This window comes from Bufo bufo, chromosome 4 (genome assembly GCF_905171765.1).
Source record: "Bufo bufo chromosome 4, aBufBuf1.1, whole genome shotgun sequence".
NCBI classification, from domain to species: domain Eukaryota; kingdom Metazoa; phylum Chordata; class Amphibia; order Anura; family Bufonidae; genus Bufo; species Bufo bufo.
Genome location: NC_053392.1, coordinates 380,822,015 through 380,835,479, shown reverse-complemented (window position 1 = coordinate 380,835,479; position 13,465 = coordinate 380,822,015). Strand labels below are relative to the sequence as shown.

At 41.3% G+C, this 13,465-nt stretch overlaps 1 protein-coding gene across 5 annotated transcripts in view; it reads left to right on the top strand.

Moving 5' to 3' along the window:
- MAP7 (microtubule associated protein 7) overlaps window positions 1-13,465 on the top strand; it is a 167,444-nt gene that overhangs the window by 124,573 nt on the left and 29,406 nt on the right. For all 5 annotated transcript variants that reach the window (XM_040429199.1, XM_040429198.1, XM_040429196.1 and 2 more), the window contains exon 3: window positions 975-1,052. In XM_040429199.1, coding sequence (XP_040285133.1) covers window positions 975-1,052 — 78 coding nt within the window. The remainder of the gene's footprint in view (window positions 1-974; window positions 1,053-13,465) is intronic.

Here is a 13,465-nt window from a genome sequence, read left to right as displayed (position 1 = left end):
ATTCGGACATGCTACTTCTGACTAATGCACATTTGTCTGGAGGAGAGCCAAGGTCCAGCAGGGCACCGTTCAGTTCACTAGATGTGCATGATGTAGTGTACAAGTCTCTGAACTCTGAATGATCTTGCCTCTCACTGTTAAAGGGGTATTCCAGGATTTTAATATTGATGACCTATCCTTAGGAAAGGTCAGTCTTTGACAGGAGATCGACACCCTACATATATACCCCCATCAGCTGTTCTGCAGTAGCTATGGTGCTGGAACCGTGCAGCTCCGCTGCTGACGTGAATGGGAGCAGTGCTGCAGTAGCCAGCTGTGTCCACTAAAGGGTGCAAGGAGTTCCAGAGCTACTGCCGAACGGCGAATCGGTGCTGGTGCGAGGTGTTGAGGATAGGTCATCAGTATCAAAGCCTTGGGATGACCCTTTAATTCTTTATGAAGTCCTATAGATCCCCATGTTCAAATTGCACTTGTCTAATGACAGGTGCACGTTAAAGAAATCCTGCCTGCTTCAGTATTGACATGGTCCGTTCTTGAACTCTCCATCAGTTTGACGTTATGTTCGCACCATGTTCACAACACGGCACTCAAATAGCGCTGCATGAAATTGTGTATCTAATAATCATTTGCATAGATTTATATATAATTGATTTCCTCTCGGCACCATCTGAACCTCATAGGTATTCAATGATCAAATAGGCTGGATTATTGGATTATAGAGCATTTCTTAGCTACCTGTAGTAGAAAATCAGGCAAGCTTATGTGTACGTTTGGGATTGGTTATAATCCGGTGGAAGCTGGTGCTTTTACTTCTTGTCAGGCATGAAATGTACGCATTTATTTTTCCATCCGAGGGTGGATATCGCATACATCAGGTGCAGAGCCTGAGATCAGTGTAGTTATCACCAGTGGGGCCGCACAGCATTTTGACTGCCTTTTTACTAAAAACATTTGGCATTTTGTGCTTTTTTCAGAACCACATCTCGCTCTGAAAGTGGATGAAAGACTACGACTGGCCAGAGAGCGTCGAGAGGAACGGGAGAAGCTGATGGGTATGAACCTTTAGTGAATTTTCATAGTGTAAAACAAATAGTGTAGATATTTCCAAAGCACCGATGGGACTGAATGTTTGTTTATAAGGGAATTATTAGGTGTTGCACACATTAGTAAGTTTTAAGAAAGTCACATTGCAACCAACCTTGCTCCATGAAACCGATCAACGTAGCTCATTAGAATACATTATATAGAATATAGTGCAGCATTTATATGTACATATTGCTTACCTACAACATCTTTACATACGTAACTGTTTGGACACTTTAAAGTGCAAATGTGTTCACTTTTCTATATCTGTACTGCAGATTGAAGTTTTATCATATTGCAGAAAGTAGGGTACGTTATACATAGTTAATTTATAGTCTGTCACTTCTATCTGACAGTCTGATTGTGTGTGGCACTGCATTGTAGAAGTACAAAATTTCCCAGTATATAAACTGTAAGACTACAGGGGTAGTTTACGCCATACAATGCAGTTGCCCCAAAATATACGTGGGAAAAACAGTACAACAACTCAGAAGAAGGGTATCAAAACACTTCAGTGACATCAACCTAAAAACGGACAACACCCTATCCAGACATGTACAAGCAGTACATAGCGGTAAAAGCGACAGCTTAAAAATATGGGGAATAATAAAAATTAAATCAGGCCCGAGACAGGGCGATATAGATAAAAAACTACAGCAGGAAGAAACACGCTGGATTTATAGACTAAAAAGCCTCACACCTCAAGGTCTAAACGAAGGCTTCACTTATGCATCATTCCTGTAAACAATATATGAAAATAATGCATACCCTCAAAAATCATAAATATATGAGAATTATCAGGTATCTAACTATTATTAAATCATGGAGTAGTGGCCAAAACCTACCCAAATCACAATCCATATAATAATAAATCAAAAATATATTAAAAATCAAATCATTACCTCACCGTCCAATCCATCCGAAGTGAAGTATCCATCTGTGAGTAAAATCAAGAAATAAATAATTGTTAGATAGAACTCTAAATCATGTCTCTACCACATATAAAAGTCACCAAAATAAAATAAATGCCAATTAAAATATAAAATTAAAAATTAAAAAATTAAAAATTAAAATAATAAAAATACACTTAAAATAAAATATTTAAAAATAAATAAAAAATATACACTAAAATTAAAAATCACAACAAATATTTTCGAAAATCACAAAAGGTATAAAAGTATCATGAAATTAATAATTATAGAATAAAGATCAACTATAAAATAATTGTCAATTAATTAGGGCAAATATGTAAGCACACCATCCCCATTCTAACTGTCACAAGTATATAGCCAATTGATATAATTATAATAAAAGAAGTAAATTGATAAATTCAAATACAATTGTTCTCACAAAGCACCAAAGAATCACTATAAATATAGAACAACCAATAAATAAATATATAGAATTCATAAATCATCAGACATAAGTAGTTATTACAAATACCACCTAGATTTATATATAAAACTAATATACACTTAGTAGAGACCTAACTTCAGATGGCAATACTAACGCTAACAAATCATGAAAACTAGCCAACCAATGGCAAAAGAATGGAGAGCAGTGAGATATGAAAAGGAATTACACGATGGTACAAGTTAAAGACATGCGCATCATCGGCTGAAGAATAACAACAAACTGAAAATATTCTAAGTCAAATGACATGCGCGAAAATTGACCAACTATCGCGAGAAGACGCATGTCAGTTCCAACTGAATCCAACTAGCCATACAGATTCCAGGTACCAAGTAAGCAAGCTCTTACAAGTACAGCGATAGGCCGAGCATATGTCACGTCACCCTAGGGGAGGTTATAAATAACACAGCCACACAATTACTCCGTGCAGACTGCCCGATCCCCTGAAGACGCCATGGACATGGCGAAACATGTCGGGGGGCAGCAATTAGAATTTTAGACTCTGGACATCTAGTAGATGAGTGATCCAGCGCCTGACTAACTTAGTGACAGCCCACAAAGGCACCACGCGGGCAACAGCACTATAAGCAAACGCAGCAAACCGCAATAGTGGGCCAATAGATTGTTTAAACAGAGACAGGCTGTCACTAATAGTCAGCGATCAAAGCAGTTAGATCACAGAAAGAGCACTACCAGCAGACAGTGGTGCACATAGCAGCAGCTATATAGGAAAAGTTACAGGGTAACTACAGGCAACAAATGTTGCAACAAATAGGCTACAGTCACAAGTCTTGGATAATGAGCAGCAAGCAGGCTGGCTCTAAAGTATCCAAGTGCTGGAGCCAAAATATACCAGTAATAACCACCTAATTACTATAAGATAAAGGTATAAATACAGTATTTAAATATAAGGCAGCCTGCATCCACAAAGGCTGTCCAATCCATAGCAACTGCTAACTAATCACCACTGCTGCAGTTATAGTGTACAAAAATAAAAATAAAAAAACAAATATAAAAGGAAGCACCATCTCGAAGTCCAGAGAGAGTTTTAACTAGTAGGTTAGATAATTATTGCTAAAAAATTCATTTTAGTATTATCACAAGTAATAAAAGTTATATTTTAAATCAATACAAAATACTACATAAATGCACATGTCAAGAGCAGGCAATCAGTAGTCTATGACTAAATGTATATACGATGGCACTGCATTGTGACTGTTACCTGCCTGACTGCATTGTGCCAACTGTAAAGTTTGGTGGAGGGGGGGGGGGGGGGATAACAATATGGGGTTGTTTTTCAAGTGTTAGGGTAGTTTTACACTAGCGGCAAGGAATTCCAGCAGGCTGTTATGGCGGGTGAACAGCCTGTCAGATCCTTGCTGCCATTAGTGCACGCGTGCCCCCGGGTTACCGCTCTGGCCCCATTGACTATAGTGGGGGCGGGCTGGAGTTCCGACATGTTGTACTTTTATTCCGGCCTCCTCTCGGCATGTTTGCCGTGCTGCCACCGGAACTCCGGCTCGCACCCATTATAGTCAATGGGCTGTTCACCCGCTGGAACAGCCTGCCGGAGTTTCTTGCCGCTAGTGTGAAACTAACCTTAGCTTAGGCCCTTTAGTTCCAGTGTAGGAACATCTTAATGCTTCAGCATACCAAGACATTTTGGACAACTGTATGATTCATCTTTGTGGGAACAGTTTTGAAAAGACCCCTTCTTGTTCCAGACTGTGTTCCAGTGCACAAAGCAAGGTCTGTATAGCCATGGTTGGATAAGTTAGGTGTGGAAGAGCTTGTCTGGTCCACACACAGCCCTGACCCTAACGATGAACTAGAATGGAGATTGCGAGCCAGGCCCTCTCATCTATCATGAGTGTCTGATCTCACATTTGCTCTTTTGGATGAATGGGCAAAGGAAATTCCCACAGACACATTCCAAAATCTTGTAGAAAGCCTTCCCAGAAGAGTGGAAGCTGTTTTAGCTGCGAAGGAGGACCAAATCCATATTAATGCCTATGGATTTAGAATGGGATGTCATAAAAGCTCCTTTATATGTAATGTGTAGGTGTCTCAACACTTTTGTCCATATACTGTATTCCAGTAACACATCATAGCAGCTTTTATCCAGCAATTGGTAGTGAGTCTCAGATTATGGATTGCCACAGACATTTCTTTTTTCATTTTATTAATATTAAGGGGCATCTCTAATAAGGTTTAACAATGCTAAATAGGTCTTGGGGAAGGCATTTCAAATATCCACGTTTGCTGTGATAATGTTATCATCACCTGATACAATGTGTGTGTGTCGTATGCTAATAAACTGTAAAGTGTCCTCTAGGGCAGGGTACTCAAGTACTTTTTGTAAAGGTCTCCACTTCCTGGTCCCATCTCAACACATAAGAAAAAGCATGCTGCTAAGACCACATTGTGTCGAGGCAAGACCAGAAAGTGCAGAGCAGCTAGGATAAAGCAGTGTTGGAACGGCAGTGATGTGGAACCATTGAGAATAAGTAATGATTATCTTTTTTTTATTTTTTTTTAACACTTTCTGAGCATTTTTTTCATACCTTCCTAGGAATTATCTTGAACAGATCCACGGGGTGTCTTTTTGTTGTTGTTCTAGTTTTTCTAGTGTTTTGTTTCCCCAAGTGCTCCTTGTGGACTTCTGACCGATTGAATTGCATTTTACTTGCAGTTTATATGTATTTCTGTGTACTAAGGAAGAGTTAATCGGGCTCAGAATTTGTCCTGAATTTCCCAAAAACTTTCGTAAGGCGTCTGAAGCCAGCAGATATAACCCAGGCTAGGCAACCCAGGGGAACGTTGCCTAGCCTACACTAGTAATCATGTATATTAACTGGTCTCCATAATAGAAATATTACCCACCCAGAGGTCCCCCAAGGCCTCTTAACTAGAAAAGCTACTTCTATCTTCTTTTGCTCTGAAAGAGCTGGTTGCCCAGAGGAAAATTTAATCTTTTGCGATACTCCTCATGTATACTCGGCGCCCTCCATAAGAAAAAAATAGCACCCTAAGGCTACTTTCACACTTGCGTTGTTCTTTTCCGGCATACAGTTCCGTCCTCGGGGCTCTATACCGGAAAAGAACTGATCAGGTATGTCCCCATGCATTCTGAATGGAGAGTAATCCGTTCAGTTTGCATCAGGATGTCTTCAGTTCAGTCGTTTTGACTGATCAGGCAAAAGAGAAAACCGTAGCATGCTACGGTTTTATCTCTGGCTAAAAAAACTGAAGACTTGCCTGAATGCCGGATCAGGCATTTTTTTCCCATAGGAATGTATTATTGCCGGATCCGGCATTCAGAATACCGGAATGCCGGATCCGTCCTTCCGGTATGCGCATGCGCAGACTGAAAAAAAGGTGAAAAAATAAATGCCGGATCCGTTTTTGCCGGATGACACCGGAAAGAGTGATCCGGCATTTCAATGCATTTTTTCGACTGATCAGGCATTTTTAAGACTGATCAGGATCCTGATCTGTCTTACTAATGCCATCAGTTAGCATACATTTTGCCTAATCCGGCAGGCAGTTCCGGCGACGGAACTGCTTGCCGGATCTCTCTGCCGCAAGTGTGAAAGTAGCCTAACCAAGGCCTCTCGGGCAGGCAGGCTAATAAGCAAAGCCAACCAAAGCAATTTTCTCTTGAGACATTCTGGTTCTCTTGTCTTTCTGGAAACAGAGCTAGCTTGCAAGTCTCATTGAGGGAAGTGTAATCATGTGTCGGATATTCTAGTTCTCTTATTTCACTTTCAGCTGAATATTACTTTGAATATTACAGAGAGCTCTGGTTTATCTGAAATGAATCCCAAAATGGATTTACTCATTCTTAATTCTAACAACTCCAAATATTTTGCAATTCATTTCAGACAAAGAGACATTTTCATGTCATTACTCAGCCTTTTAAACATACTTGTAGCAAAACTAGGAAAATAGCTAAGCCATCCATACATCTGCAACTAGCTCTTTCAGGACAAAAGCCTTTTATCAGAGCAAAGCAGATAGGCCTCTTTCAGACGGGCGTTGCGGGAAAAGGTACGGGTATGTTGCGGGGACATGCACGATTTTTCCACACGAGTGCAAAACATTGTAATGCGTTTTGCACGCGCGGGAGAAAAATCGCGCATGTTTGGTACCCAAACTTCTTCACAGAAGTTCGGGCTTGGGATCGGTGTTCTGTAGATTGTATTATTTTCCCTTATAACATGGTTATAAGGGAAAATAATAGCATTCTGAATTCAGAATGCATAGTAAAATAGCGCTGGAGGGGTTAAAAAAAATAAAAAAATTATTTAACTCACCTTAATCCACTTGATCGCGCAGCCGGCATCGCTTCTGTCTTATTTCTTTTCTGTGTGCAGGAACAGGACCTGTGGTGACGTCACTCCGGTCATCACATGGTCCATCACATGATCCATCACCATGGTAAAAGATCATGTGATGACCGGAGTGACGTCACCACAGGTCCTGTTCCTGCACACAGCAAAGAAAGAAGACAGAAGCGATGCCGGCTGTGCGATCAAGTGGATTAAGGGGAGTTAAATTATTATTTTAAATTTTTTTTAACCCCTCCAGTGCTACTTTACTATGCATTCTGTATTCAGAATGCTGTTATTTTCCCTTATAACCATGTTATAAGGGAAAATAATAATGATCGGGTCTCCATCCCGATCGTCTCCTAGCAACCGTACGTGAAAATCGCACCGCATCCGCACTTGCTTGCGGATGCTTGCGATTTTCACGCAACCCCATTCATATCTATGAGGCCTGCGTTACGTGAAAAATGCACAAAATAGAGCATGCTGCGATTTTCACGCAACGCACAAGTGATGCGTGAAAATCACCGCTCATGTGAACAGCCCCATAGAAATTAATGGGTCGGGATTCAGTGCGGGTGCAATGCGTTCAACTGACGCATCACATCCGCGCGGAATACTCGCCCGTGTGAAAGGGGCAATAGAATCAGCTTTTCTACTTAAATAGCCCTGAGGGACCTCTGGGTGGGTACGATTTCTATTATATAAACCAGTTAACCACCTCAGCTCCCCTAGCTTAACCCCCCTTAATGACCAGACCACTTTTTACAATTCTGCACTACACTAATTTCACAGTTTATTGCTCGGTCATACAACTTACCACCCAAATGAATTTTACCTCCTTTTCTTCTCACTAATAGAGCTTTCATTTGGTGGTATTTCATTGCTGCTGACATTTTTACTTTTTTTGTTATTAATCGAAATTGACCGAAATTTTTGCCCAAAAAAATGACATTTTTCACTTTCTGTTGTAAAATTTTTCAAACAAAACTACATTTCTATATAAATTTTTCTCTAAATTTATTGTTCTACATGTCTTTGATAAAAAAAAATGCAATGAGTGTTTATTGGTTTGCGCAAAAGTAATAGCATTTACAAACTATGGTACAAAAATGTGAATTTCCGCATTTTGAAGCAGCTCTGACTTTCTGAGCACCTGTCATGTTTCCTGAGGTTCTACAATGGCCAGACAGTAGAAACACCTCACAAATGACCCTATTTCGGAAAGTAGAAACCCTAAGGTATTCGCTGATGGGCATAGTGAGTTCATGGAAGTTTTTATTTTTTGTCACAAGTTAGCGGAAAATGATTTATTTTTCTATATTTTTATTTTTTTCTTACAAAGTCTCATATTCCATAAACTTGTGACAAAAAATAAAATTTTACATGATCTCACCATACCCCTCACGGAATACCTTGGGGTGTCTTCTTTCCAAAATGGGGTCACTTGTGGGGTATTTATACTGCCCTGGCATTTTAGGGGACCTAAAGCGTGAGAAGTAGTTTGAAATCCAAATGCGTAAAAAATGCCCTGTGAAATCGTAAAGATACTCTTTGGAATTTGGGCCCCTTTGCGCACCTAGGCTGCAAAAAAGTGTCACACATGTGGTATCGCCGTACTCAGGAGAAGTAGGGCAATGTGTTTTGGGGTGTCTTTTTACATATACCCATGCTGGGTGAGACAACTTTTCCCATTTTTTTTATACAAAGTTGGCATTTGACCAAGATATTTATCTCACCCAGCATGGGTATATGTAAAAAGACACCCCAAAACACATTGCCCTACTTCTCCTGAGTACGGCGATACCACATGTGTGACACTTTTTTGCAGCCTAGGTGCGCAAAGGGGCCCAAATTCCAATGAGTACCTTTTAGGATTTCACAGGGCATTTTTTACGCATTTGGATTCCAACCTATTTCTTACGCTTTAGGGCCCCTAAAATACCAGGGCAGTATAAATACCCCACAAGTGACCCCATTTTGGAAAGACGACACCCCAAGGTATTCCGTGAGGGGCATGGCGAGTTCCTAGAATTTTTTTTTTTTTTGGCACAAGTTAGCAGAAAATAATTTTTTTTTTTTCTCTTGCAAAGTCTCATATTCCACTAACGTGTGACAAAAAATAAAATTTTACATGAACTCGCCATGCCCCTCACTAAATACCTTGGGGTGTCTTCGTTCCAAAATGGGGTCACATGTGGGGTATTTATACTGCCTTGGCATTTTAGGGGCCCTAAAGTATGAGAAGAAGTCTGGAATATAAATGTCTAAACATTTTTAGCATTTGGATTCCGTGAGGGGTATGGTGAGTTCATGTAAGATTTTATTTTTTGTCACAAGTTAGTGGAATATGAGACTTTGTAAGAAAAAATAAAAAATAAATTTCCGCTAACTTGTGCCAAAAACAAAAATTATCTTCTATGAACTCGCCATGCCCCTCAAAAGTGATCTTTATAGTGCCGCAGCAATTTTACTGCAGTGATCAGAAAAAAATATATTTCTGTCACTGCGGTGGGGCGGACTGAACGCAAGTGTGCGCACAAGATCAGGCCTGATCGGGCGAACACTGCGTTTTTTGTAGAGCCCATAGAACATGTCCTATTCTTGTCCGCAATTGCGGACAAGAAAAGGCATTTTCTATATAGTTCTGGCAATGTGCGGATACGCAAAATGCGGAAAGCACATTGCCGGTGTCCGTGTTTTTTGCGGATCTGCGGTGTCCGTGTTTTGCGGATCCGTGGATCCGCAAAACACATACGGACGTCTGAATGGAGCCTTACAGGGGGGTGATCAATGACAGGGGGGTGATCAGGGAGTCTATATGGGGTGATCAGGGGTTAATAAGTGACAGGGGGGGTGTAGTGTAGTGTGGTGATTGGTGCTACTTACTGAGCTGCCTGTGTCCTCTGGTGGTCAATCCAAGCAAAAGGGACCACCAGAGGACCAGGTAGCAGGTATATCAGACGCTGTTAACAAAACAGTGTCTGATATACCTTTCAGGGGTTAAAAAAGGTTGTAGATCCACTCGTTTACCTCCCGATCCTGTGAACGCGCGCTCCTATGAAAATTAGCACATCTTACATCTGATAGCATCAGATAGACTGAGGAAAGCTAATTTGAGTATATTTCCCAGAAACCTAGAGGGGCACTGCCTGGCCTACAGTATATAGGTAATGTTATCCAGCTCACCTGGTCGGCATGTCATATCCCGTGTGCACGGAGTCAAGCCAGCAAGTTCCTGGACGTAGACAAAGTGAAATAGAAAAAGACGATTCCGGCACTTATTTTTCTTCCCATAAAATCTTCCTCTTTATTAATTCACATCATATGCGGACGGTATCACAAACAAGCTGTTTACGCGTTTCGGAGACCTTCTCCTTAGTCCTAACAATGTGGTCTGGGAGCTTAGAGACCACATTGTTACGACTAAGGAGAAGGTCTCCGAAACGCGTAAACAGCTTGTTTGTGATACCGCCCCGCATATGATGTGAATTAATAAAGAGGAAGATTTTATGGGAAGAAAAATAAGTGCCGGAATCGTCTTTTTCTATTTCACTTTGCCTGGCCTACAGTACTCTGCACACACATTATGCATACTAATAAGAAAAAGTACCCCCCAGGCAACGCATATATATATATACACTGCTCAAAAAAATAAAGGGAACACTTAAACAACACAATGTAACTCCAAGTCAATCACACTTCTGTGAAATCAAACTGTCCACTTAGGAAGCAACACTGAGTGACAATCAATTTCACATGCTGTTGTGCAAATGGGATAGACAACAGGTGGAAATTATAGGCAATTAGCAAGACACCCCCAATAAAAGAGTGGTTCTGCAGGTGGTGACCACAGAACACTTCTCAGTTCCTATGCTTCCTGGCTGATGTTTTGGTCACTTTTGAATGCTGGCTGTGATTTCACTCTAGTGGTAGCATGAGACGGAGTCTACAACCCACACAAGTGGCTCAGGTAGTGCAGCTTATCCAGGATGGCACATTAATGCGAGCTGTGGCAGGAAGGTTTGCTGTGTCTGTCAGCGTAGTGTCCAGAGCATGGAGGCGCTACCAGAAGACAGGCCAGTACATCAGGAGACGTGGAGGAGGCCGTAGGAGGGCAACAACCCAGCAGCAGGACCGCTACCTCCGCCTTTGTGCAAGGAGGAGCAGGAGGAGCACTGCCAGAGCCCTGCAAAATGACCTCCAGCAAGCCACAAATGTGCATGTGTCTGCTCAAATGGTCAGAAACAGACTCCATGAGGGTGATATGAGGGCCCTACGTCCACAGGTGGGGGTTGTGCTTACAGCCCAACACCGTGCAGGACGTTTGGCATTTGCCAGAGAACACCAAGATTGGCAAATTCGCCACTGGTGCCCTGTGCTCTTCACAGATGAAAGCAGGTTCACACTGAGCACATGTGACAGACGTGACAGAGTCTGGAGACGCCGTGGAGAACGTTCTGCTGCCTGCAACATCCTCCAGCATGACCCGTTTGGCATTGGGTCAGTAATGGTGTGGGGTGGCATTTCTTTGGAGGGCCGCACAGCCCTCCATGTGCTCGCCAGAGGTAGCCTGACTGCCATTAGGTACCGAGATGAGATCCTCAGACCCCTTGTGAGACCATATGCTGGTGCGGTTGGCCCTGGGTTCCTCCTAATGCAAGACAGTGCTAGACCTCGTGTGGCTGAACTGTGTCAGCAGTTCCTGCAAGACGAAGGCATTGATGCTATGGACTGGCCCGCCCGTTCCCCAGACCTGAATCGAATTGAGCACATCTGGGACATCATGTCTCGCTCTATCCACCAACGTCACGTTGCACCACAGACTGTCCAGGAGTTGGCAGATGCTTTAGTCCAGGTCTGGGAGGAGATCTCTCAGGCCACCTCATCAGGAGCATGAACAGGCGTTGTAGGGAGGTCATACAGGCACGTGGAGGCCACACACACTACTGAGCCTCATTTTGACTTGTTTTAAGGACATTACATCAAAGTTGGATCAGCCTGTAGTGTGTTTTTCCACTTTAATTTTGAGTGTGACTCCAAATCCAGACCTCCATGGGTTGAAAAATTTGATTTCCATTTTTTTTATTTTTGTGTGATTTTGTTGTCAGCACATTCAACTATGTAAAGAACAAAGTATTTCAGAAGAATATTTAATTAACTCAGATCTAGGATGTGTTATTTTTGTGTTCCCTTTATTTTTTTGAGCAGTGTATATTGCCGAGAAACCCAGAGTACCATACTAGTTTCTCTTTTTCTCCTCTCTCTCACCCTCCCTGCCACTTTTAGTTTCAGTAGATTTGTTTTGTTTGCCAAATTTTTTGAGAAATTCAGCAAACCTGAATTGAACCAAATCGTGAAAGGTTTACTCATCTTTACTGTGTACATACCGGTAAGTTCATTTGAGCTTTTGTTGGTAAAAACACAAAATAATGTACACTGACTTAAGCCACAAGTTTTTTTCACCTAAGTCTGGTACCAGCTACTATATCACACATCACATTCTTCCTTTTTCCCCCATCCGGTACACACATCTAGTGTGCTGAGGTCTCACCTATTTCTTATTTTCTCAACGTCATACTTGTAACCATACATACAAGATTTTATGCAAATATTTATAATAAAGCTATTTTATCCAATCCCAAATGTGAGTGTGCCTGCTACCTTTCTTACAAAATAATGTCCCAATAAAATTCACTAATTTAAAAAAATCTACTTATTCTTAATAAACCAGTCTTCATTGGCACGGACACGCATTCATGAACACAGCTCATGGTAGCATGTGAGGTAAATGTGTGCAGCAGCTCAAGGATTCCTCAGAATCTTCTGAGGCACTAAGCTCTGCCTGTTAAGCTCCAGGGAGAATATGACTCCAAGTGACCTTGACAGCCATGGTTTAATGTGTCTAGGCATTGCATCTCTCTAGGCATAGCATCTCTCCGTAGAGTACTCTATGTAGAGAAAACAAGGAAATAAATCATGATGTCTTCCTCCGTGTGATTTATAGTTTGATGTTTGGATTATTGTCATTTTACAGCCGTCATCTCCTAATGGGGGTGTAGCTAGCAGGTTTGGATCAATATTGGTGACATGACCTAAAAAACTGGAGTAACATCACTAGACAAAAGTGTTAAGTAAAGGTGTCAGCTTCCTAGTCATCAGTTATGCCCCTTGAAAAATATTTTACAGAATATGCTTGGTAGCCAGGGAGATATGAACTAAGTACTATTAACTGGGACAAGTTGGTCTTGCAGTTCTTTTTAGCTAATTCTTTTCTCTGTCTGTCCACTCCAATGGTTATATGACATTGTTTATACCAATGACTTGTTTTTTGCAGTTGACATACAGTACAGACCAAAAGTTTGGACACACCTTCTCATTCAAAGAGTTTTCTTTATTTTCATGACTATGAAGGCATCAAAACTATGAATTAACACATGTGGAATTATATACATGACAAACAAGTGTGAAACAACTGAAAATATGTCATATTCTAGGTTCTTCAAAGTAGCCACCTTTTGCTTTGATTACTGCTTTGCACACTCTTGGCATTCTCTTGATGAGCTTCAAGAGGTAGTCCCCTGAAATGGTCTTCCAACAGTCTTGAAGGAGTTCCCAGAGATGCTTAGCACTTGTTG